The sequence below is a fragment of the Aphelocoma coerulescens genome (assembly GCF_041296385.1).
Source record: "Aphelocoma coerulescens isolate FSJ_1873_10779 chromosome Z unlocalized genomic scaffold, UR_Acoe_1.0 ChrZ, whole genome shotgun sequence".
Classification (NCBI taxonomy): domain Eukaryota; kingdom Metazoa; phylum Chordata; class Aves; order Passeriformes; family Corvidae; genus Aphelocoma; species Aphelocoma coerulescens.
Window position 1 is genome coordinate 58,931,351 of NW_027184085.1, and position 26,685 is coordinate 58,958,035.

A 26,685-nucleotide genomic window follows, 5' to 3' on the forward strand; every position below is an offset into this window, starting at 1 on the left:
TTTTGAGGTCATTGAGTCCAACCTATGACAGAACACCCCCTTATCAACTTGGTGGTACTGACACCAAGCACCACATTCAGTTTTTTCTTAAACACCTTCAGGGATGGTGACTCCAGTACCTTCTGAGCAGCCCATTCCAATGCCCAATCACCCTTTCTGTGAAGAAATTCCTCCTAATGTTCAGCCTAAACCTCCCCAAGGACAGCTTAAGACTGTCATATTTTTAATTGCTTGGGTGAAGTGACAGAGCCCACCTGGCTACAATATCCTTTCAGGGAGTTGTAGAGAGTGATAAGGTCTCCCCTGAGCTGCCTCTTCTCTAGGCTAATCACCCCAGCTCCCTCAGCTACTCCTCCTCGGACTTTAATAGTCTTTAATATGATTACATTGATTACATATGGTACTCTGTGAACTGGCACTGTCTGGAGAAGCACATTATCCCAGGATGTTTTGCATAGCCACAACTGAGAAAGAGGTCGCACACTGCAGGCTATCTTTCAACAGCTGCTGTTGCACAGGGGATACAAAGAAGGTAATCAGTTACCTTGGAGGAGTTGATGCAGTTAGTTTGAGAGAAGAACTAGCTGGTTGGCCCAGTTCATGTGGTGGTGTATTGTATGAAGCAATCACAGACCACTGTGGGTTTAAACTGTGCTTCTGTTTATGAGGAGATAAGCGCAGCATAGTGGGAAGAGATGACTAAACTGCTCACTTTTGGCCTTCTACTCCTTCAGCACCAAATAAGAATTGAAAAAGTTAACCTAATGACAAACACATATATAAAAAGTAGACAATCTATCCCAAGTGCTTACTGTTTTATCAGAAGTAGGTAATACAGAAGTAATTTTTATTTATGGATAAGTATTTCTGGGCCACTGTTGTAAACCCAGGAATCTGCTATCCCAAACCTGAATGAATTATTTCTATCACCTGATATTGTTTTCCTTTTTTAAAGACCCAGTGAAAATCTTTAGGTCATCATGCTTATGCTGGGTAACTGTGGAAAATAAATATTCATCCCTTAAAAATATTGGAGAGTGCTACACAGTTGATTGTTAGCTTTCTTGGTCCTTTTTTGGAGGGGATGGGAAATGGGAAATAGAAAGTTTACAGGCACTTTCTGGATAGTGTGGTTTATTTCTTTCTTATTATTTTTGCCATCTTCCTGGTCTTGTGGCTGTCCAAGGTACAGCCAGATGAGGACAGGAGGGTCCCTGCCTGGCCTGCAGCCTCGTCCTGCCCCACTCTTGGGGTGGTCTGGGGTTCTCTTGCTGTGCCATTGTGGCAAAGCTGGGTTCCAGGGCTGAATGTGGTGGGACATGAGGAAGCATGTGATTGTTCTGAGGCTTTGATGGGCTTTGCACTGAGCCCTGTGCCCACTGGAGGGGAGATGGGTCATCTTTTAGATGAAGGCTTTAAACCCCTTGTTTGCTGTATGTGTTTGCCCCCCACCCTGGACCCCCAAGATCCCGTGTTCGTCCCAGGGGTACTGTGCTGCTTTCTGTGTGAGGCCATGTCCATGAGTCCTGCAAGCACACATTTGTCCTTGCTCACCTGTTGTCTCGTCTGGCCCACCCCTGGGGAGGGAGCCTGTAGAGTCCTCCCATTGCCTTGTCTGCCCTGCTGGCAGTGACTCAGCCCTGGGGGTGGCTCAGCACCCTTCAGGGCACACTGGTCTGATTTGAGGCTCAGCAGAACTTTTGCACCTCTTGGATCCCATTTTTTCTGGTGCCTCATGTGCTCCTTTCTCAGAGGATAGGAGCTTTGGGTCAAGAATGATACATACCAGTGTGTGAGGTGAGACTGAGCAGCAGTGGCACTGGGAGCTGCACCATGCCATGCTGATGCCAAGGGGACTGTCCCTGCCTGGGTTCTGGAGCAGCTCTCACCACCTCTGTGTCATCACATTTTATTTTGAGAATTTTGGCGGGTAGGAAGAAGAATTCATATTCTGATATTCAGATACTAATAAATAGTTGTAAGTGAATGTAGAATGGTGTGTGAGAACTGTATTTCCCTCTAATTTTAAGCTTAGGCATGAGCATCAGTCTAGCTAGCAGTCAAGAAAAATTTGCTTTTAGGTAGTCAGGAATGGGGCATAAAGTGTACACTGTTAATTCTTTTGCTTTTTTCTTCCTGCGCTGTTATGCATAACATTTATACCTAATAATCTGTAATGCCTTGACATGTTGTAGTGACAAAATACTTTGTAAATATCTCAGAAGATTATATAATATTTTCATGAAGTTAGTGTTCCAGTTTTACTGTTATCATTTGCACAGATTGTTTAACTTCTTGTTTCTGCCTTAACTCACTGTTAGTCTGAATGGTGTCCCTACTTGTGCATGAGTGGGGTCAGTCTGAGGTTGGGGAAAGCTTTATATTCACTGTGACTCTAATTCTTTGTTGATGCACTCTTCTGCTACTTAATGGGTGTAATAATGTCAGCAGCATTGTACCAGCAAATCATCCTGTTTATCCATTCATCACAGCATTGCTGTTATTCATATATTCAATACCTCATTTTCTTTTCCCATAATGCCTTCACAATTTCTGACACATCTATTCTTTTTTCTTTATACTTTCTTTGTTACATGAAAATCGGTATCATCAGCTGAAATCTGGTTTCTTAAAACAAACTTTTAACCTTTGAGCGTTACTGTTTTTTGTACAGCTTTGCACTGTATGCTTAAACCTGCTAGCCTAGTAGTGAGCATTTGTGAATGAATGCTTGTATTGTCAAGCACTGGTTCTCAAGCAGGTTGATATTTTGATATCCAGTTTAAGATTATGCTTGTGATGTCTCTTGCTCTTCCTCTATCCCTTCTCACCCCTCCATCCCTGAGGTGGAATTTATTTTGTAACCTTTTGGCTGTCTTGGAGTCCAAGATGTCTCTTTTAAACATTTTAAGAGATCTGTCTGCAGACTTGCATGAGCTTTTTAAAAATAAGAGGTAGTTCTGAGATCAGGGAATCATCAGTAAATCTGACTCACTGTAACTGCTGTTCTAACAGTTGAAAATAATTTGTATATTTCTTCTCCTGCAAGAGAATTCAGAGTTCCAAATACCGCATTGAGAATGTATGGCAGAACCACCCAGAAACTGCAAGAATGTATGTGTACAGACTTTGATTGTTATTCAGAGGTTTTGACAAACACTGTCTCTACTGTAATTTTAGTGAACATTTAGAGGTTTGGAGGCTAGAGTTTTTTTTTCAGTATCGAGAGTGTCTATATGCAGTAACCCTTGTAGAAAAACAACCTTTAATAGTCAGAAATTATTTCAACTGATGCAAAGCAAAGCTTTCTGTATGAGCATTTTTAGTGATGGCCATGTAATTTAAAATTGTAATTCTAATTTTTTTGATCTGTTCACCTATTTCAGAAAAGGTGCTAATCTCCTGTGTGTTAGACTGCATGATGTGTATAGAAGGTCTTGCATCATTTTCTAAGGAGGAGAAGTCATTCCTCAAATGCTCTAAACTTCCAGGACACTTGATGCAAAGGAAGTTCTTGAAATAATGATGAAGTATCCAGAATGATCTTTTGGCCACAAAATTTATGTTCAGCTCAAGAATTGTCAGTTTTCTGAGGACAGCCATGTCTCATTGCCTTCTCACCCAGTCAACAGTGAAGACTCAGGAAGTCTGAACATCACAGTCTAAGATTACCACAGTCTCTGGTTATTGCTTGAGTACTGCATATTATTGGCTGTGTTTCTGCTTATCCTTTCACAAGCCTAGGTAGACTGCAGTAATACCTGTACCAAATATAATTTAGTGGAAAATCGGATTAAGAATAGGATGAGGAGATCAGGGATATATATGCAGTATTGGTCTAGCTCAGTGCAGCTGTTGAAAACAGATGACTTATCTCACAAGTTTACTGGCGCTGTTTACCCACCTGCTTCATGGCTTCTTCAGAAGCCATCTGACTAAAGCAGTGTGCAGAGGTCACTTTTTGCAGGTCCCTCACCAAATACCCTCAATAAAACTATGTGTCATAAGAAGAAATGCTGTCTTTTATGGTTTGTAGAGAAGTTGTTAGTGGAGCCTGCAGTGGATGCATGTTGTTCAGCATAGTCTGAAGCAATACTGAAGGTATACTAATTAAGTGACAAAATGTTGTCATGACCTTAAGTTATTTAAAGCGGTAGTGACAAATCTGTGGAGAGTTGTATAGGAAGTGTGAAGTTCAGAAACAGGACATTAACACAGCACAGGATATTCATTGTAGATAAATGTTAATGAAAACATGTAAGGCCCCCCCCCCCTTTTTTTTTTTTAAAGCTCTTAACTGGGCATTTGTCAGCAATGAGATTTTGGGATTATAATAACAAATTTGATGGGCAATTCAGTGCCCAAGAGCTAGATGCACATCTGCTTGCTTGAATGCATACCTGCTGTCCCTTTCAGGTGCAGAGGCCTCCTATTAAAAAAACTGCACAAAAATTCACAAACAACTAGAAGGGACCTCAGGCATCTAACTACATTATCTGTGTGTGTTTTGGACTTTACTTACACAGAAGACAATATTTCAGATCCTGAACCAGATTTGGAGTTGCTAAATTGTCATGCACCTAGGCAATACCATTGATGATGAGATTCTTTCTGCTTTGAAATCTTTGCACCAAATACACCTTGAACACTTCTTGTAATAATACAAATTGAAAAACTATTTGTTGGTCCAGTACAGAAATTCTTTTGACTGTTAATTGGAACAGAGATTCCAATTTGTTGACCTTCTGTTTAGTAGTAGTAATCAAGTATGATGATAGATTAACTTTATACAAGACTCTTAACATGCAGTCTTTGTAGACTTACTTCCATGACATGTAAAATAATACCTGTAAAGCCCCCCAAAAAAGGCTTCACAAACCTCTTAGAAGGGCTCACATTTTTTCATGTACTCGGAGTTAGACACAAGGGAGAAATACTGACAAGACATCCTCAAGAGGTCAAACAACAAAAAAAGCTTTAATGGCAACTTCAGAAAACCAGAGAACTCTGGCAAAAGTTTAAAGCAATACACAATCAATATAAAACACTTCACAAAACATTAACTTGGTACCCCATTCAACTTAGCAGGCTCCAAGCCCATCCAATTTTAAGTTTCTTGAAACTCCAGGGAAAAAAAATTAGAAGAAGAAAGAGAGAAAGAAAAGCTGTAGAAAAGAACAAACATAACTACCACTCGTGGTTCCAGCGGTGTTCAGCTGATAGAAAGTCCAACCGGAAATAGTGTCAAGACCTGTGCTTGCCTCATGCCCTGGCTAAACTATGCTTTGGCTTTCCTGGCCCTTTCCACAGGTGGGACTTCCACTCATCTAGCCACTCTGGGGCAAGACTGGGGCTCCAGGGGCAGGTGTGGAGAATTGCCTCTGATGTGCCAGGGATTGATGGCCAGTGCAGAGCTGGGGTGCAGAGCTGGGGTATAGGCCTGGGGTGGGTGGGCAGGGCACTGCCTCACCAAAGGCAAGGCCTGACCTCCTCTTTTCCCCACACATGTGCCCAAAATGTTCCAGCGAACAATCAGGCCGGTCTCATGGATCCCTTCTCCAGCATTTATTTGTACCAGAGTTCATTGCAGTTCACTTTACCTGCTTTTTACTGCTGTGGTGATTAGTTCACGGTCTTCTGTAGTGTATACAAAAATCTGTCTTGAAAATTGCAGAAGCATAGGATGGTTCGGGTTGGAAAGGACCTTAAAAATCATCTAGTTCCAATCCCTTCTACAATGGAGGGACTATGCCAGTGGACAAGGAAAGGGCTGCAGGTGTAATCTATTTGGACTCCTGTAGAGCTTTTGACAGGGTCGCCCACAACATCCTCTTCTCTAACTTGGAGAGAGATGGATTAGATAGGTAGACTGTTTGATGGATGAGGAAGTGTGTGGACTGTCATATCCAGAGGGTAGTGGTCAGTGTTCCAATGGGGATCCGTGGCAAGTGGTGCCCTCAGTGGTCTATACTGGGAGCAGTGTTATTTAATGTCTTCAGTAATGACACAGACAAAGGGGTCAAGTGCACCCAACAGCAAATATGCAGATGACACCAAGCTGAGTGGTGGGATGACACTTCTGAAGGATGGGATGTCATTCAGGGGGACCTGGACAAGCTCAAGAAGTGGACATATGGACACCTCGTGTGATTCAACAAGGCCAAATGGAGGGAGGGTGGAATAAATGATCCTTAAAACATCCCTTCCGATTAAACTATTCTATAATTCTATGAAAATAAATAAATAAAAACCCTGAGGTTTTTATGTCTTTCTGTGTGTGATGGGCTTTCAGCTCAGGTATCCTAGCCAGATTTTTCTCAGAGTAGCTTAATTTTTTTTAAGTCAGTTTCCATTGTTTTTTCCCATTGCATTTAGGTGTTCTTTGTTACACAGTTTGATGGGCTTGAAATGAACTAGAAAATGTGATCTGCTAGTAAGTGAGGTAAATGCTATTATATTCTTTATTTCTTTAACATTTTTTAAAGCTGTTTTTTCATATTTATATGAGATCTTAGGAATCCTATGGTAAAATGTATCATCATGAAGCTGTTAAAATAGATTGTACATTTGCAGCCTATTAAAGGTAAACATAATGGTTTTGAGGGAAGACCTTCAGGGTGATTTATGAACTTGTTTGTGGCAATAAACGGCAAAGTTTCAAGGTACCACACAAATGCTCTTGCTCAGCACTGCATTTGTCAAAGGGTCATTCCTGCTGAGTTTATTTACTCCCTTCTCTCTGACCTTTTTGTGACATTCTCACTCTGTGCATAGGATAGGTACGGTCTGCTAAACATACTTCTATTTGCAAACAATATAATCATGTTTTTAAGAACACTTACTGTTAAATTAAAATACCATAGTACTCCAAAAAGCCCCTCAAAATACTTCATTGTCTTCAATACAAAATGAAAGTGTACAAAAGGTGTTACAGATGACAAGAAACTGTGGTCTTTGACCTCATAAACTGGTTAATTAAAAGCACGGCTGCCACTTCATAGTTGATGTGCTGTCTTCTGAAAAGGCCCTATAAATTTGAAATGTCAAGGTTATATGCTGTCTAGAACTCCAGTCAATGGAAGAGGACTTCAGCACTTTGTCAGGCAGGGGGAACTGTTCTTATTTTCAGCTTCTGAGAAATGTGGCCCAAATCTGTTACAGTTTGGAAGATGGTGTGATTAAATATTTATGAAACACTTAGGCATTTCTGTTTCTTTTCAATTGTTCACTGACCATCTTGTAATATGCCTGAGCAGTTGTCAACACAAACTGCTCTCTGAGATTCCAGAGTTTTGATCTCTCGCCAAAGTCAGTCACATCAACATCTGCCTTAAGAATTCTTTGCCAGTTTACCTTGTTGCTCATGTCAAAACTTCATGCTGTGCAAAGTGAGTAGCACTTATTGGATTGTGTTTGTGGTTTCTGTGTGGCCTCTGCTGGGTGAGCATAGGTTCACAGATGGTATGGGATGCTTGAGAGTAAGTCTTATCAAGCAGCTTGCTTTGAAACGCTGTCATCATAGAGATTCTTTGGGAGAGCATTCTTAACCCTCTTCTGTTGGAATCAGTGAAGGGACATGCAAACTATTCTCCGGACCTCACTGAGCACTAAGAGATAAAGAACCTGCTCATGGAGTATGGAAAGCAACGTACAAAACACTCTTGGCACACTTTTTGTTTAAAAGAAAAGAAAAAATTAAAGAACCCCGTTCCTCTAGGGGTCCACTTGCTTTTCAATTCAAGTGGTGCTACGGGAGTTGCTAGGCAGGAGAGTCCCATGGGCTTCCCCTGAAGGATTAAGTGCTAGACAGAAAGTCATAAAATGCCACCTCATTTAAAGCAAACTATATGGCAGATGTGATACAATGCAAAAGTGTCAAAATGTGTAGAACACTGAACTGTAGTTGGCTATAGGGTCTTCTGTGGGCAATTCAACTTGCAGCAATACCAGACCTATCAATACAAAATTGGCACCATGCATAGCTACGCAAATGCTGAATTTAATTGTGTTATTTTTCTGTTAATGATGGATAAAGTAATGAATGAATTGTTGGAGAAACTGTAATGGTTTGAGGAATGAACAGTTATATTGTGCTTTTTAACAAAAAGTGAGGTTTGTGATCTAGTTCTTTGGTATGTTAAGATAATAAAACTTTATTTGGGATTTTGCCATTTTCAAGCCTAGAGGATTAAAGAAGAAGTAGCACTTTGTTCTGAAAGCATGTTTAAAAATCAGATGAAATTCATTGCTGGGGCAAGCAGTTACTCTAAAGTGTAATCTGCCATTCAGATAAAGCTTCCTCCTAATGTAGCTAGTGCTCACAGACACAAGTGTAATACAGTTCATGTTGTATAGCCAACTGAATACCTTGAAAGCGGATTACAATTAATGTAAAAGTAGAAATATAAAACCATTCATTCATCTTCACACAGAAAACACCCAGAACAGAAGAAAAGGCAAAATAATAAGAGTCACTGTTGTCATCTGGCTGTATCTTAGCTGACTCTTACTCTGATTGCTCTCTGAATTAATTTTTATAACATCTCCTATTTAATGAGCTCAGGAGATGCAGAGAAAAATACTCTTTTTCATCTCCACGAATATGAGACTTTGGCAAGTGGTTTTATAAAGGCCAAATAATAAATAGTGCCAAGTAGTAAATGAATTTTTTTACAGTCCCCTTTTATCTTTATGCTTTCCCCTCGCTGCTGTTGTTACAGTTTACAATTTGCATGAGAGAGATTCAATACTAAATTTTGCCATAGAACCTAAATAAATGAACAATGCCCAGTTTAATTCTTCAAGGAAACGAAGTATGGTCATGAATAAAGAGTGCAGGTAGGCAGGGGACAAATCAGAACCCAAGGCAACAAAGGCCAGCCATAATGGTTGCAGCAGGGAAAATGGTAGTAAAGCTGGTTCTAGAAGGTATGCATTCAACCATCCATCCATACTCATGGAAGAAAAATGCTGCATTTTCACTGACTTGTTCTAAACACATTTCTTATCTATCTGTATGACACTGATGATTTTACTAATAATCCCACAGGACAGCCCAGTTATCCTTAGAGTGAAGGAGTCTCTGTAACAGCCTTGATAGTAAGCATTTGTCTGTGCATTATATTTGGGTTTTTTTCCAATTGTGTAATTCTTGGTGTAGCAAGAAAACTTGTTTTTATTAAGTAAGTAGCTCATAGCCTATTTTGTGTATGATGACTTGTAAGATAAACATAATTATAACAGGTGTTCATATGTTGTGAAATGTTTGATGTGTTCAGTTTTTAGCTGCTTTCTTATTACAACCAAAACATTAAAAAAATATTTCAAACTCTAGACAACAAAATATTTTATGCTAGGACTGGTAGAAACTGCTGTTTGAGAGGACTGAGATCAGAGGGAGAGAACTGTGAGTTATTTTGAGTCAAGGTTGCAGGCACAGTTGAGATAGGATGCTGAACAATCAACAGCATTCTTTCCTTCTGATGTTTGCGTTAATTTGAATGACATTGGTCATTTGGTCATTGACATTTTTCTGGTCATAAGTATGCATTTATTACCTCTCAATACTGTGACATTTTCTTTGTGACAGAAAGGGGTGAAATGATTTGCCAGATGTCAGAAGTGTATACTTTACTTTTGGGCAGGAGCTTTGCTTTTACTTTTTTTTGCATTTCTCTCATAATTGTTGTCAAACCCTTTGACAAACATCTGAATATCCAGCTGCTAGAACAATCCAGGAGCAGTTGCAAATATTGTACCATTGTACCCATGCTGATGTTCTCGTGGGATATGAACATTTTATAAAAGGTAAACTAGAAATGTTTCATTTTGATGGAATTTGCTTTCAAATAGGTAGATTAATTGAAGACTTTCTTATCCTTTTAGTCTTTGTTTTCATGTTTCCTTGTGCCCTTGCCAAAATTATTCTCAGGAGCTTCTTCCACTGCTTTTCCCCTGTCCAAGGAAGTGCCTACTGCTATTCACATACAGTAAGAAAACAAGAAATCACACAAAGCAAAAATAATTAGTAGGTTCCAAAGAACACTGTCATTGCATTGATGCTACATTTTGACACTGAGGTATTTAATTTTCCTTTTCAATTTTCTCATATTTGCAGGTAATTATAGTTAAATGGCTGTGACAGTACACGTAATTAATTTTTCTTCCTTCATTTCATGACCCCATTTTCTACATTCATACTCTGCTCACTCACTGAATTTACTTGCAGCACTTTCCTGTTTTATTAATTATTAAAAGAATAGTGCTGCATAAAATATTGAACTGTTGGCTGACATTAATTTTTTAAATGTAAGCAGAGCAAGAGAGATATTACCAGAAAGAACTTCTAGACTTTTTCTTCTCTAAATACAAAAAAAATACAATGCATGGAAATTAACTGGAAATGCATAGTCATTTTATGAAGTGCCAGGTGTAGCCTAGAGGACTTGCACTTAAATATAATTATTTTTGCATAACTTAATGGCAGTATAAAATTATTTCTTTCCTTAGTCATAGGTAAAATCATGCAATTTTAGAAACTGAGACCGTAACCAGATGGTATTTCAATTATTTGTGCAGAATACATAGTCCAGATATTCCTAGGACAGTCCTATCTTCTGTAATGTCTTATCTTTGAGGATTTTCCTTTTCTTACAGTTGTACTGTCTGTTGGCTCTTAGGATTTTGGACATCTGGATCTGCCTCATGCTGTGTTCTTTAACAAGAGTTAGAACTGTTACTTTTAGGTTAGAACTACAACTTGTCTGCTCTTGGACTTTATTTCAGTTCTCTGTTTTAATGGAACACCAGTCTATTTTGCTTTCTTTAAGGATTTTTGCTTTCTTGTAAGGTTTCCTGATTGTTTGTTTGTTTGTTTGTTTGTTTTTTGCTTCTTGTGCTTGTAAATATTCATACAAGAAACAAAGGGGATTATACATGTCCCTCGGGGTCGGTACTGGGGCTGATACAGTTCAACACCTTTGTCAGTGACAGGGACAGTGGCATCAAGAGCTCCCTCAGCAAGCTCCCTGATCATGCCAGGCTGTGTGGGGCAGGTGCCATGCTGGAGGGAAGGGATGTCAGCCAGACAGACCGTGGACAGGCTTGAAAAGTGGGACTGTGTGAACATCAAGAAGCTCAACAAAGTAAAAGTGCAAGGTCCTACACCTGGGTGATGGCAATCCCAGACAGGGTGGGCGGAGAAGTGATTGAGAGCAGCCCTGTAGGGAAAGGCTTGGGGGTGATGGTTGATGGAAAACTCAACATGGGCCAGCAGTGTGTGCTCACAGCCCAGAAAGCCAAACATGTCCTGGGCTGCACCCAAAGCAGCGTGGGCAGCAGGGCGAGGGAGGGAATTCTGCCCCTCTGCTCTGCTCTGCTCTGCTCTGGTGAGACCCCACCTGCTGTGTCCAGTTCTGGTGTCCCCAACATAAGGAGGACATGGAACTGTTGGAGAAAGTCCAGAGAACGGACATGAAGTCAATGAAGGGACTGAAGCACATCCCCTACGAAGCCCGGCTGAGAGAGTTGGGGCTGTTCAGCCTGGAGAAGGGAAGGTTGCATGGAGACCTCATGGCAACCTTGCAGTACCGCAGGGGCCTGCAGGGAAGCTGGAGAGGGACTCTTGACCAGGAACTGTAGTGACAGGATAAGGAGTAATGGGTACAAACTGAAAGAGGAGAAATTTAGGTTAGATATTAGGAAGAAATTTTTACTGTGATAGTGGTGATACCCTGGAACCGGTTGCCCAGGAAGGTTATGGATGCCTCAGCCCTGGAGCGTTCAAGGCCAGATTGGATAAATCCTTGAGCAACCTGGTGTAGTGGGAGGTGTCATTTCCCATTGCAGGGGCATTTGGGACTACATGAGCTTATTTTAAAGTTCCTTCCAACCCTTAACATTCCATGATTCTGTAGTTAAGGATTCAAAGTATGCAGATGGACGTAATCATCTGAAGTAACTTTCAAAAACATTGTTTACTTTGGTGTTATTTCTAAAATGCTGAATTTTGCAGGTGTTCTGCTATCTTATTTAACAATCAAAAGAGAAGACAATTTAATTTGATTTTGCAAGAAGTGGCAAGTACTAAACTGTTGAATTCTCTTAGTTAGCATCCTTGAGGAGATGCCAGAAATTTGAGTTCTTACAAAAACTGTAATTTGGCGTCCCTGGTAGACACACTTCAGAAGTTGTTGCATAAGCAGAAAAAAAAGGCCCTGTTGTAAATAGTTCTATAGAAGAAATGATGTTCTAAGGAGGTGACTGACAACTCTTTTGTGTTTTTCTTTAGACATTTAATTTGATAGTGCATTAAAGAGAGAAGTATGTAGCCTAAGGAATGATTAGGTAGTTGTTGGACTTTCTCAAAACAATCTGCATACATGGTACTAAGTAGTTTGAATTACGAGGTTTTCCTGCAAGAAAAATTGTGCTTTTGAACCTGAATTTTCCCTTAACTTTGTACACAATCATATGTAAATATGATCAACCTAGACATATAAATCTAGACATATAGATTAGATTACAGATATATTTTGAAAAGTGAGGTATCTAATTTTTTGCTATTTTTTAACTTTAATATGTATTCAGCTTGAAATTCTTTCAACTATTTAATAAATGGAAGTTTCATGTTTATGTATCAAATTCTGCAGTCTATCACAAGATAAATTACAAAGTGGGAATCCTGCTATGTAAGAAACTTGTCTTCTCCAGATAAATTATACTATTAGTAATGTTTTTTGTTTACAGTGGGGTTTTTTTTTATCCTGGTTCACTTAGCACAATTTTTTACATGTAGAAAATGTGTAACCATGTGTGATAATAAAAGCTTTGCATTTACTCTGATTTGTTTTTTAAAGGCAATATTTCCTTTTTATGGTCAGTGCTTCCATGGCCAGCCCAACAAATTTGGCTGAAGCACTGCAGGAGCACTCTAAAAACTCAGTCTGGCAGGGGTGGCGTGGATAAAGTGCATACATATGTGTTTGAGGGGTTTTGTTTCTCAAATTTCTTCTTTTCTTTTGCTTTGTTTTGGATTTTTTGCTTTTGTTCTTGTTTTTGTTTTTTATTTCTATAGGAATGTGATGTAAGAATTTCTGTCTGTGAAGAACACATTCCTTTTGCAATTTATTTTCTTGTCAACTAACTACGTCTAAGAGTGAAAGCAATGAACACAGTAGAGAATCTAGATTATCCTCATTGAAAAAGATGTTTTAAAAGAAAGGTCAGAATATCTGGCAACACTAAAATCTATATTTTCCCAGAATGTACTTACAGCATTCTCAAATATTTTTCTATATGCCAAATTACAGGATACGTACTTTATTTTGACCTTGTTTATATGGAAAAGAAATGTAATGGGATACCAGAAGTGATGTTTTTAAAAACAGTTGTGGGTTGACATAGCCATGGAACAAAGAGACATTGTTTAGGATTATATTCAGGTTATGAGCATTTACTTTTTCAGTGAGTAGCTCTCCTGGATTCCTTCTGAACCGTTTATCACATAGTAGCCCACAGCAACGAAATATGGTTCTTAAATTGTTTTGGTTCCAGAACCAAAGGGCATTCTTGAAAGCACATAGTGGTTTAATGTATTTTCATACATGAACAACATACCTGAAAGAAAATCTGGGCACCATTCTTATGAAGATGTGTTTTTTAAGAGTGTAAGAAGGCTTCTGGTTTTGACCTGCAAAAGAGCTAATCTGAATGCTAACTCTGAATTCACATTCTGCTGCAAAGGTTGGAAGGAGTCTATGTTGGGAGAATCTTCACACAGCCACTGTGCAGCAGAAGCGATTATATTTTTCTTTCACAGACAGAATATTATATATTTACCACAGTTTCCACCACAGCAGCAGTGAGATGTCCTGAGGCTGATTGTAGTGATAAGACTCTGGAGTCTAACCTGACACTGTGAATGGCATGAGAAAAAGGCTTTATGGGATACCTAATGAGAAAAGGTAATGGGAAATTGTTGAAGACAGTGTGCTAAATATGTTGTAATTTCCTAGAAATTGAATAGATTACTTCAAGTTTACCTGAAAGTCACAATATAAACTGGGACTTATTTCACCATTTTACATGCGTATGACTAAAGATTCAATCAAAAGACATAAAATCATAGAATGCTAAGGGTTTGAAGGGACCTTAAACCTGCCCTGTCAAGGGTGGGGTTACCTCCCACTAGACCAGGTATCTGAAGGCCTTATCCAGACTGGCCTTGAGGCTCCAGGCTTGGCATCCATAACCTTCCTGACCAGTATCTCACCCTGTTCAATATCTCTCTGTTCCAGGGTATCACCACTATCACAGTAAAATTTTCTTCCTAATATCTAACCTAAATTTCTCCTCTTTCAGTTTGTACCCGTTACTCCTTATCCTGTCACTACAGTTCCTGGTCAAGAGTCCCTCTCCAGCTTCCCTGCAGGCCCCTGCGGTACTGCAAGGTTGCCATGAGGTCTCCATGCAACCTTCCCTTCTCCAGGCTGAACAGCCCCAACTCTCTCAGCCGGGCTTCGTAGGGGATGTGCTTCAGTCCCTTCATTGACTTCATGTCCGTTCTCTGGACTTTCTCCAACAGTTCCATGTCCTCCTTATGTTGGGGACACCAGAACTGGACACAGCAGGTGGGGTCTCACCAGAGCAGAGCAGAGCAGAGCAGAGGGGCAGAATTCCCTCCCTTGCCCTGCTGCCCACGCTGCTTTGGGTGCAGCCCAGGACATGTTTGGCTTTCTGGGCTGTGAGCACACACTGCTGGCCCATGTTGAGTTTTCCATCAACCATCACCCCCAAGCCTTTCCCCACAGGGCTGCTCTCAATCACTTCTCCGCCCACCCTGTCTGGGATTGCCATCACCCAGGTGTAGGACCTTACACTTGTACTTTGTTGAGCTTCTTGATGTTCACACAGTCCCACTTTTCAAGCCTGTCCACGGTCTGTCTGGCTGACATCCCTTCCCTCCAGCATGGCACCTGCCCCACACAGCCTGGCATGATCAGGGAGCTTGCTGAGGGAGCTCTTGATGCCACTGTCCCTGTCACTGACAAAGGTGTTGAACTGTATCAGCCCCAGTACCGACCCCGAGGGACACCACTGGTCACCATGTGGACCAGGAGCTGTTTACCACAACTCCTTCCACACAGCTGTCCAGCCAATTGTTGATCCTCCAAGTGGTCCATCCATCAAATCTGTGTCTCTGCAATTTAGAGGGAAGGATATCATGTGAAACAGTGTCCAAAGCTTTGCGTAAGTACAGGTGGGCAATGTTAATTGCTCTGCTCTTATACTCCAGTGCTGTAGCTCCGTCACAGAAGGTCACCAGGCATGACTTCCCCTCCGTAAAGCCATGCTGGCTCTTTCCAATCACCTCTTTGTGTTCCATGTAACTTAGCATGGTTTCCAGGAGAATCTGCTTCATAATCTTGCCTGGCACAGAGATGAGACTGCTGTGTAGATCCCGAGATCTGCTTTCCACTTTTTTAAAAATGGAGTTTATGTTTCCGTTCTTCCAGTCATCAAAGTCTTTGAACTCATGCCCTTGTGGACAGCAGGTTTTGTGACAGCTATCTACTTTTTCAGGCTATCCATTTGTGACAGTTGCATGGCAGTTATTCCCTCCAGTATGTTAGAAAGAGAGTACTCTTAAGATGTCACTTTAAATTAAAGCCAGGTTTTGAACAAAATAACTTATTTATATTCTTGATTTAAATTTCAGTAGCATGCTGAGACTAAATTTACTCAGCCTGTCTTCTCTGGCACAGAGATAATTTTACTTAACTGCATGAAATTTCTATAAGATACAGAAAGCTGTTTTGGCTTACAGGTAAAAGGTGCTTGTGCAGACTGGATATTGAGTGAAAGATCTTCCCATGCCTGTACCCATCTTCTGTCTGAGGTTGTCTGTGCAGTAGCTTCCAGAGAATGTTCTTACTCCCCAGCACCTTAACAGCAATTTTTTCTTAGTTTCTGTAAGGATGGGCAAGATAGCAGGATGTGGTTTTACTCTTTCTGAGATTTTTCTGTGACTTTTGAGTTAGTTTAAGAAAATGGCTAATTTTTTTTCTGAAAGGTATTTATTAACGAAATGGAACATATGAACAGTAACTAGTGCTTATGTTAAACAGGAGGACAGATGATACTTTCTTTCTTCATTCTTGAAAAGTTCCCAAACTGACATTCAAATTTTCAAAAGGTACTATCAGAATAAAGAGGAATAGATCTTAAGTACTAGATTTTTCATAGAAGCTGCAGAAAAATATATTGTGCCTGTGCCTGTATTGAGATGCCTGTAGTCTTATTGCAGAAAAGAGAACAGGGAAGAATTGTTTACTGTGCCCTGTGAGACAGGTGTACTAACTTTTTTGAGTTCTTGGTGATGTGTTGTTTTCCAAGTATAATTTTGCATAATCCTAGGTTCTGTTTGGAGAGTAAAGCTAGTAAGAGTAATGATGAAGAAATTGGGAAAAAAAGGTAGAAGGGTATTGATACTAAGGAGAGGACTGAGGAAAGCACTTAGAGCTTTCTGCTAGAGGTCCAGTTCTATTATTTAAAATAATAGCAGAAATCAGTTTCCTATCTTTGCTGACTTAAATTTTTAAAGTTTCAAACAGTAGGTCTTTGACCCCATCAAGGCAACACTTTTCCTCTCATCAATTTTGAACAGCTGAACAAGATCTGCTGGGTCTTCACTTGCCTGGAGCATGTCCAAGGAAGGCTCAGGAAGAAAAACTGTGCCCCAAGAAACAATGAAGGGTCACAGTTTTTACTGTGGTTCAAATCCTTCATAAATGCTCAAAAGCTGTACCATTTGCTAAGGGAATGGTGCTTTGGCACCATAAGCCAGTGTTTATCCAGTTAGTGTAACAGTTTGTGAGAATTGCTGAAATTCAGGCTTTTGAAACAGCAGTCTTGAGTTACAGATAGAAATGAAACTTGATGTTTTTGCTTCATACTTCTGATGGCTTGGAAACCAAGTCCCCAAACTCCTTCTCACTTACAGAGAATAGATACTCTAATTTCAGTGTCCTGAGTAAATTCGGGTAAGTAATTGCATTCAGTTTATCTAAATTCCTCTCTAGTTTGAGTTGGTTGAGATAGTTTCCATCTTCTTTCTTATTTTGGTGAGTGGTATTAAACTGGCTGCTGTTTTTTCAACTTGTCGTTTCTGTATTTTGTCAGAAACTGATATTATTCCGAAGTGTGCATATGATTTGGAAATTACTTTGAAGCAAAAAAAAACCAGGTAAATTGTTGTATTGTGGTATCTATCATTTTTTGGAGAAGTGCTTCTAAAATATCATAATTGTTTTGAAATGTACTTAAACAGGGTATTTGTGTATACTCATTCCGAGATTTTGAAGTCTGGTGTAAGAGGTAGACAATATGATTTTGTTTAAATTAGCTGTGCATGAACATTCCTGTAAGTCTGAATTAAACTTGTTCAGCTGGATTTGAGACACGCAGATGACAGATAAAGAATTAATCCACGTAGGTGATGGAGAAACTTGGATGAGATTGTTGCAATGCACTGTCTGAAATTATTAACAGCAAAAAAGGCAATGTAAGTTTAGACCTCATGGTGAAAAATGACAGAATTCATCTTCCTACCCAATCAAGTCTGAGGACAAGTAAATATTTCACATATCTAGGCATTTTTTCCAATAAGATATTCTTCCCATGTCTGAAATATTTATTAACTATACTGATTTGTTTTGGTTTCTGTATTGTTTCAGCTTTGTTTCACCATTCAGTTTATACTCTGAGTTGGTATTGTGTGTTTCATTGGTTCAGTAAATGTACCTAGTTTCAGATGGGAACTTTGGTGAGTCTGTCCAATCTGCAGTAGACAAAGACTACCCTGACTGTATTTCAGGTGACTAGGGATCATTTATTTAGATTCTCTGCTACTTTAAAGAGTAGGGTAAAATGCAGACTGAAAGAAGCCTAAGAGACAAACCGTAGCAGCCATTTGTCCTGATTAGGTGTTCTTCCTCTGATTTCCACCACTCTCTATGGTATTTTAATCTTATCCCAGGGAATATGTAATTTTTCAGAAAAATGGATGGGGGCCACTTGTTTCCATCCTTTCTCTTTATTCTCAGGAAAGAAGAAACTTTGTTGCAGCTGCTGTTGCTATTAGTGCTAGAAAGTTGCCCTTTCGTGCATTGTCCGTTGTTTTGAGAGCTGCAGTTACAGATGTTTTGCTCCACGGTTGTGTGGCAGAGTGCAGGCCCCTTTTCCTTATATAAGTTGTCTTGCAACCATTAATAAGTTTTTTTTCTCTGGAATGTTGATTATTTTAAATGTTTTTCAGCATGGGGCCCAAGGAGTGAAGTATAGAAACCAGCAGACAGAACTATTCCCAGAACTATTCCCAGCTCCTACAAAAAACAGCCTTAAGGCACTGTCCAAGGAGGGGGAAGCCAGTGGGCCTGCAGGTACTCCATCAGGTGGCTTCAACCTCTGGAGAGATACTTCATGAAGAAAGTAGCTGTTAGCTGTTAAGAAAAAGTGTGGATAATATGTCTGCTTTGCTGTTCAGGACACATGCTGGAGAAGTGATGGACAGAGTTTACCCTGTTTTTTGATACCTATCTAGGAGTTTCTAAGTAGGGACTATAAGCTTCTTCCAGCATAGATTTCTGCATACTTCAACTAACTAGGCTTCCTACTCTGTTGTGATGAAGATCTGTACATGGTCACAGGGAAGAAGCATAAAACCAAAGAAAACGTTGAGGAATAACAAATGAAAATACTAATTTTCTTTTTCTTTTCATTACATACACTGATGTCCAAATCCTACATTTTGTCTCCTAAATAATTTTATTCTCTTCTGGTTTTTCAATACCAAATTGAAGAAGGTAGTTGAGAAAGGCTTAATTTTTCTGTCTTTTCCTATATTTGAGTAAATTGAGCTTTTATAGCTTACTTGCTTATCCTTTTCAGAATGCCTTTCCACTTTTCTTGCTGCCTTATTTTTATTTTATTATTTTTAATTTCCATTAAATTGGGATAGGTAAGGCAGTGGAATTTCATCTTATTCATTTATGTCTCTTCAGCAGTCTGGAGTTTTATGAATGAGATACCTTGAACTTTAAAGAATGGGTGATTGCATGTAAGAGAGATGAAAGAAAATGAAATACTACAAATAAAAGGAAAAATGAGAAAAGTGAAGGAGCAAAGTATTGAATAAAGTGACTTAATGGTGAAGGGCTTCTGGCAAGCAAAATGGTAGCAATATTTTGGCCATTGGAATCACTAATTTTTTCAAGAAGAAAAATAAAAGACAATTGATGGGATGAGTTAAAAAAAAGGGAAAAGTAACTTGTTCCTTTATAAGAATTCATCTGGGTTTTTTGTACTGCACTACAATGTTTTTGGAAAAGGAACTGAGAATTTTTGGTTAAAAATACTGGCAATGTTGCTAAAACATTACTTGTTTTGCAAATTATGTTTTAGATATATGTGGAAATGGAAATCTTAGGAATAAAGAAACAATATCTGAATTTTCACACACAGTCTAGTAGTGTAAATTCTGTGTTGTTTCAACCACTGTTTATAAACTTGGTAAAAGCTTTTGGAGCTGGTGGTTGAATTAAATTTCTTTTTCTTAAAAACTTTTAATTTTCAAGGTAGTATAAATTGTTTATCACTTGAGGCAGAGCCACTAAATCATTTTCAGACATTTTTTTGTTAAGCAAATTGTTCTAATCAATGCTCTAGTACATTGTATGAATAAATACAGTTTCTAGAAGTCTTAAATTCAGAACTTTGACAAATAATATTTTGCCAAGGTGTATAGTGCTAATGACTATATGGTCATTGTACCTTGTATGGGATTGTGTGTGTGGTTAGAGTGTGCAATAAAACAAGCACAAGTGAATAATTTTATTTCTGTTATAGCATATCTATTACAACTGAAATCAGTGTCTAAAATTTCACTTAGTCGTTCTCTAACAAAAAATTGTATTTCCTTTGCGTTTTTGTACAGTAACAAATGTGCAGTTTTTGTTTGTGATGATGACTCATGTATTACACTTAATAGTAGCATGTCATGGGCTACTGGGAGACAAAAGAGGAAAAAAGGGAAGAAGATAAGTGAACACAGAGGGAAAGGGGATGTGTTTTGGTTGGTGTAGAGAATCAGTATCTTGTTTACTATCCTGATCTGTTTATTTTACTTGAATTTGCTGTTTTTCAGGTGCAGTTAAAACCCAGTATTTCAAGTCAATATGTAATTCGTACACAACCAACAAACACCTGTCTGTCTACTCTTGAATGTGCAGCTGTTGCTCTTTCTATCATGGAAAAAAATAAGAGTATACAAGAGGTATGTAAATTTAAATACCTGAGTTTTTTCTTCTATGAATGATAGAGGAGCAGTGAAAGTAATTAGCTATTAATGTAAAATTTGACAGTTAAAATCTTAATGACATTTGTAATCTTTTTGTTGCATAGCAAACTGAAACAAGAATGCACCAATGGAAACCATTTTTCATTTATTAACTCTAGCATGTACAGATAACTGTGACTCGTTCATGTTGTGCTCCGAAAATGAACACAACAAAGTGATCTTTGACTCTCAAAAACCTGATTCATTTTGTGACAGACGATTGAGTATGTTAGTGAGTGGAAAGAAGTAAATTGTTTTCTGCAAAAACTAGACAGCAGAGATGATCTGAATACTCCCGCACAGCTATCTTGAAGATTAAATGCTTTTTAAAGCCAGGTCCCCTGATATCCTGCACTCCTCAGCCATGGAATGTAACCCACTGGGTTATGTCTGCCTACCAGCCAGCTCACAACTCTTACATGTCACTGGAGGAATTTGGGACTTAATAGTTCTTGAGGTTAAGTTTATCCCAGGTCAGAGAATACTAATTGGACATTAGCCTTTCCGTTAAGTTGCGATCCCCCTAGTCCGTGATGGAAGAGGTCATTAAGAAAATGTCCTTCTTAATCTTTTGTTGCTGACATTAGTAATGTCAATTTAATAAGCCCTCTGAAAAACACCTACAAGTAGTTTTGCACCGCAGAGCCAGGTCTGCAATTCCATTGTGTGCCCAGAATGCAGTAGTGAATGGTCTGTGAACAGAGATTTAAAGCTCATCTGTGTGCCCACTACATACTAGTGCTCACCCTGGGGTGCTCCCATCAGCTAGTTAATGTTTTGGTACTCAACCTCTGCCTATGAAAGAAGGTTCTCAGGTCAAAAATTGCTCCTGCAGCTGGCGTAATAGATAGTATGCCACCTATGTGTCTGCCTCTGTGACACTAGACTCACCTTAATATGAAATCAATTGGATTTAAACCCAGACCTGAATAAAGTATGTGGTCACACAAGAAAATATGGCTCAGGAATTGGAATTCTATGTAAAGAGGTTTTCAAGAAACTTGTATGTATATGTGGGGTTTTATATTTATCTTTTTCTTTGTTGTGCTAGGACAACATATTTTTCCTTCATTAGGACATCTGTCTTACAGTGAATGTTTATTTAATGTCTGTGGTTACCAGTCCTGTATTCTGATTCACCCCTACCACAGAGAATTGGCCCAACCTACTTTTCAAAGACAAAATGACTGTTTTCTCTAAGCATTGCAGTAGCCAAGAGCTATGTTCATGCATTTTTTTATACCCTCTCTGAACTGAGTGCTATTCCCAGCATCTAAGATGGTGAACTGAAGTTGAGAGCCATGGAGGTTAAAAATGGGCACTTGGTTTGATGCCCAGTATCTCACTTGATTTTCCTGTGTGCTCTTAAAGAGTCATATTTTTCTCAGTAGAACTCAGCTCCTGCTGACTGCAGTTACATATGTGATTGCTTTACACATCTGCACAAGGCCCCTGTGACTCAGGCAACCAGAAAATGAAGAGTCTACAATTAGGAGCCACTTGAGATAAATTTGGTTTGTGTGGCTTCATTAATCCTACACAATACCTCTGGGCAGAAGCATGGACACAGCTGAGTCTCCAGGATAGCAGTCCAGCTGCCTTGATCATGAGTCCCTCCTCTCTTTCTAAAACCCTGCCTCAAGGGGTTTTTGTGCAAGCACAGCTTAGTTACTGTGACTTATTTTATTGCAGCTTGTTGACCGAGCCACAGTAATTGATTGTAGTCCATTGCTAAGGTCAAGTCAAAGCCATAACTTACAGTAATGTGACTGGGTCTGAAGTCAGGATTGAGTGGTTCCAAGGAAGGAGTGAGGGATGGCTGCAGGTAGGTGGGTGTATGACTCCTCTGTGGTTCATTTCATCTTCTATTCAGCTGCACCCTCTGTGTCTCCAGAGGTTGTATTTTAACAACATTTATCATCCAAATTGTATTTTTATTAGCATTTCTAACCAGTCATTGAATAAAAAAACCTGTAATAATTGATGTGTCTAAAATATCCTACTAAAAGCTTGGGTTTTTTTTGTCCTCCACCCCTTCATCTTTCTGCAGACTATACTCCATCCACTTCAAGCTTTATGCTCTTTCCAACTTCAGCATGGTGCCCAAATCCATCACAGCAAGGAGCATCTTCTCAAAAATGGCTTATATGACAAGCCCATGCCAAAGAATAAACGCAAACTCAGAAGAATGGAGCTTTTAGTGAACAATATTAAAATATAAGAAAACTATACTGACTGTACAGTGGGATTTATTTGCAGGTAGCAAATGAATATGAATCTGGATTTGATCCAAACATTTGACTATACTGCAATAAAACAACTTTTAGGCCCTTCTTAGGCAAGAGTTTATCTACGAATGTGACAAACCATAATGGACAAGCTTTTTCATTTATGCAGTAGGCCAGGTGCCTTTCTTCAGATGATGGAAGAGCATTCTCATTTCCTGTAGAGAAGAGGAAGAAAACTGAACATCATTTAGACTTATGTTATCGCTTGGGTGTCAGTATGATCCTCAGTATGACTGGAAGGATTTGTTTTGGGGAGGCTTTTATCAGTACAAAAAGACAAGAATTATGAATATGAATGTGACGGAATGGTAAGGCTTCAGCAGTTGGAATTATGTTGAATTTCTACTGAGCTTTTTAGCTTCAGTATCTAATTACAGTAGGCTTTCAAACTGTAATTCCTTGTATTCCTTAGTTCAGATGAACATAAGGCATGTTATTTGGATAGTTCTTTCTAACTTTGAGATTTTTATTTCTTATATTATTAGAACTCCTTTTTGTAAATTTACATATATTTTACAATGCAGTCGGGTTTAGTTTCTCTCAGACTTAATTTTTAAATTAATTTTTAAAGTCTGCATATGTTTTTATGAGAAACAGAACAATTCTGACATACAAAAAGAAAAGTAGAAAAGTGATTTTTGGAATTATAACTCAGGTGCTTCGCTTTTACTTGAGCAAAAACTAGTCTTCCGCAGATGGGGAGATCTCATGGATATAAATACATCATACCCATACTTTGACATACAATGATTATGATAACTAAAGGAATTAAACAAGCACAGTGTAGACTGCTCTGTAAGAAGTATGATGCAATGACAAATGATTATGTCTGGTTACAACCAACTAACATAATTATAGATCCTCTAGACTTCATGTGTTTAGTTTTTCACTTGTAACAGTGATATAACTGTATTTCTTTCTATTGGGAATTGCTAGAAGCAGAAGAATTGGGTGTTTTTACAGACTTTCTGAAATAATATTTTATGATCTGGAGGGAAAAATAAAGTGAAATAAAGGTTTTGATAGTCCTTTCTGCTACATAAATGCCTCCTGCATTTAAGAGATTAAAATGCTTAATGTTTGTCGTTACTGTCAGTTCCACTCTAGGTAACAACATGAAGCTAATTGGGTACTAATTAGTCTTAGAAAAAGATATTTTGTCTTTAATTTATGACTGGTAAGACAAGAAACTACAGAAGGGGTGGAGAGGGGGGATGTGTAAACACAAGTAACAGATATTTTAACTGAAAGCTTTTCTGCAATTAACAAGAGAGGTCAAAATTAGGTCAGAGATTAGCTAAGAAGTTTTAGTTAACCCTGAGCTAATAGTGACCTTTTGTTTAGGCATGGATAAACAATATAATTTGTCTGGCTATGCTAGCAAAGCTTATATAACCTTTTTCTCTTCTCTCGGTCTAGATAAATCTGGTATCTGTCGCTAAATTCAGCAAAGCTGAATTAGTTTTGATGAATCTGAAGCAAACCAGTTTCATATGATTAATCATAGTGTAGATGCACTTTTGTTCACTTTAAAACAGAGAAAGGGCATGTTTATTCCTGTAGCACACCAATCTCCAGGCTAACTTGGAATCTGAAGTTGCAATCTCATGCAATTTGTGTGCACAGCCTTGTGTGTGATGCTGTGTTCAGTTCCAGGGTTGGAATGGCTCCTGCTGGGCTAGTAATCTTCCTTCCCTGTGCCCCGGCCCATGGTCAATAATTCCTTGAGGAAACATGAGTATCAATTAAGCTTTATTGTTAATGTCATATTTACGTATATGGATGATGCTCACATTTAATGTTGTATATGTTAATTTAATTTACCTTATTTTAAATTCATCTAGAGCAGTAGTGTATCTTTCGACCTGCATTGTGAAGTTTATTTTCCTAGGCAGAAGATTAAGTGTGTCTTTACATAATATGTGGGTTTATATTATGGAGAACAGAAGGAAATTTGTATTACAGCCTGGGATTCATAGCCATCTGCAAAATGCCTTAGAATTACAGGATCAGAGAAATAGTTGCCTTAATTGAGTTATAATCCTACATTAAATACTCTTGTGCGTGCAATCTGTACAGAGTTTTCATGTTTTTCAGCAAAGGACAAATTCTGCACAGCCTACAATAAGCACTTTTTAGCTTTGTTGATTCCTCTTGTTCTTTTAATTTTGCTCCTGTGGATAACAGGATTTGTAGGATCTCATGCTGGATGCATGGAAGCCTTTAATTGCTAATTTCCTGTGTTGTACATTACTAGATCAATCAATATGCAGCAGTTACTGAAGAAATTAAAAACAATGCATTGCAAACCTCCAGGCATTTTATTTGTTGAGTTTTTTGTATGTCCCAGCTCAGCTATAATATAGTGAACATTTAGATGCAGCACAGCAGTGACATGAAGTTCAGTTTCAGATTTGTTTGAAGCTATGAAGCTATTAAACATAAAACACAATACTTTTTAAAACTTTTTTTTGTGGAACTTGCATGATTTTAAAAATATGCACAGTGTAAGAGGAAGAATTTAGAAAGTTTGTTTTCAGGTCTTTTGGATTCAGAATTTGCCTATAAATACATTACCTCAAAAGAATGAGTACTCTGAAGTCCAAACTCTTTTGACAGAAGCTGTGTGTGATGAAGTAGCACTCTGTGTAAGCAATTTCATTAGAATGAATTTAATTTGCAATTTTCCATTGCTGTAATGGTAAATCTGTTTCATTTTTCACTTACCAAAAGATTAATGAGTGAAACCCACCAGTCTAACAAGATATTGATTAAAAAGGAAGGAATGTGTTTGCTTCTAATGTTTGGTCCTTTGTCCTTGTCCACTTTTTACTTCCAAATGTTGCTACCAAAATGAAATCTTCCCTCTATGTGCCCCAATGTCACGTGTTGGGAAACTGGTAGCACGGGTGGCAGGCTTTTGAACAGATATATTATTTTTTATTATTAAAAATATTTTTTGTGTTTGTATACTCAAAGATGAGCGCTGTTAATTCACCGTTTTTTCATAATCTGTAAGACAAAGTCTATGAAAAAAGACAAAGCTGGAAATGTTCTAAAGTAAGAACACAAACCACACCTGCCCTTTTGTTTAGAAAGCTTTCATATTAAAGAGATACTCAGGACAAACATAAATGTATTTTTCTTCAAGATTCTACTTTTGTTGCCTCATAACCCCATACTACCAATAAATTATTCTTTTATTAGTTTTCCTTGAGATAAAAAGAAAACTTTTCAACTGACTTCAAAGACCAAGGGTTTTCTTCTCAACTACTACATTAGAAAAAAAATTGCTTATGCTGCATTATTTTCTACAACATCCCCGCTTGTTTTGAAATTTAATTAAAAACTGAACTTTTTAAAAGAATTAGTGGTTCATGCTTTTCTCTTCATGTTTGTGTGTTTTATGTCTGTATACATGAATGCACATAAATTACGTATTTGTTTCTGCCTCAAAGCAATAAAATATCTAATTTACTGTAATATGTTCCACTGCATCTTTACAGAGCTGAATTTGTTCACATGTGCTGGTATTACAAAGCTTAGTCCTTTTTTTAATGTCTTTCTAACACCATTCAATCAGTTAATGGAGAGATGCGGCTTTGCTTATGCGATTTGAAGGAAAAAGTTTCCTTTGTTACCCGTTGAAACCTGCATGAAGACTAAATTGCTGTGACAGTTTCTTAAGCATTTCAGAGCTCTATTCTCTCTTCTGCAGTGGTGGCCGACTCCTGACTGGTACCACACAAACATGCACATCTTCCCACGCTGAAACATCACCCAAATACTGCATCTCCATGCCCTAATAGGTGCAATGAGATACATTGTTTCTCACCCACAGTTTTTCCTTCCCCAAATTGCTGTACTCAAAAAACAAAACCAAACCCAATACAACAGAACTGTTTCTGTTCTTATGCAGCCATTTCTTATCTCCCTTCTACAAAACTTGCACTTTAGGGACTTCTATATTGCCTTGGTTATGAGGTTTGTTCCTTGTATTCC

The 26,685-nt window shown here is 38.5% G+C and overlaps 1 protein-coding gene across 1 annotated transcript in view; it reads left to right on the plus strand.

Moving 5' to 3' along the window:
• Positions 1-26,128, plus strand: part of DTWD2 (DTW domain containing 2) — a 71,219-nt gene extending 45,091 nt beyond the window's left edge. The window contains exons 5-6 of the mRNA XM_069001162.1: positions 20,204-20,332; positions 22,446-26,128. Of these exons, the coding sequence (XP_068857263.1) occupies positions 20,204-20,332; positions 22,446-22,616 (300 nt within the window). The 3' untranslated portion in view covers positions 22,617-26,128. The remainder of the gene's footprint in view (positions 1-20,203; positions 20,333-22,445) is intronic.
• Positions 26,129-26,685: the final 557 nt, after the last annotated feature.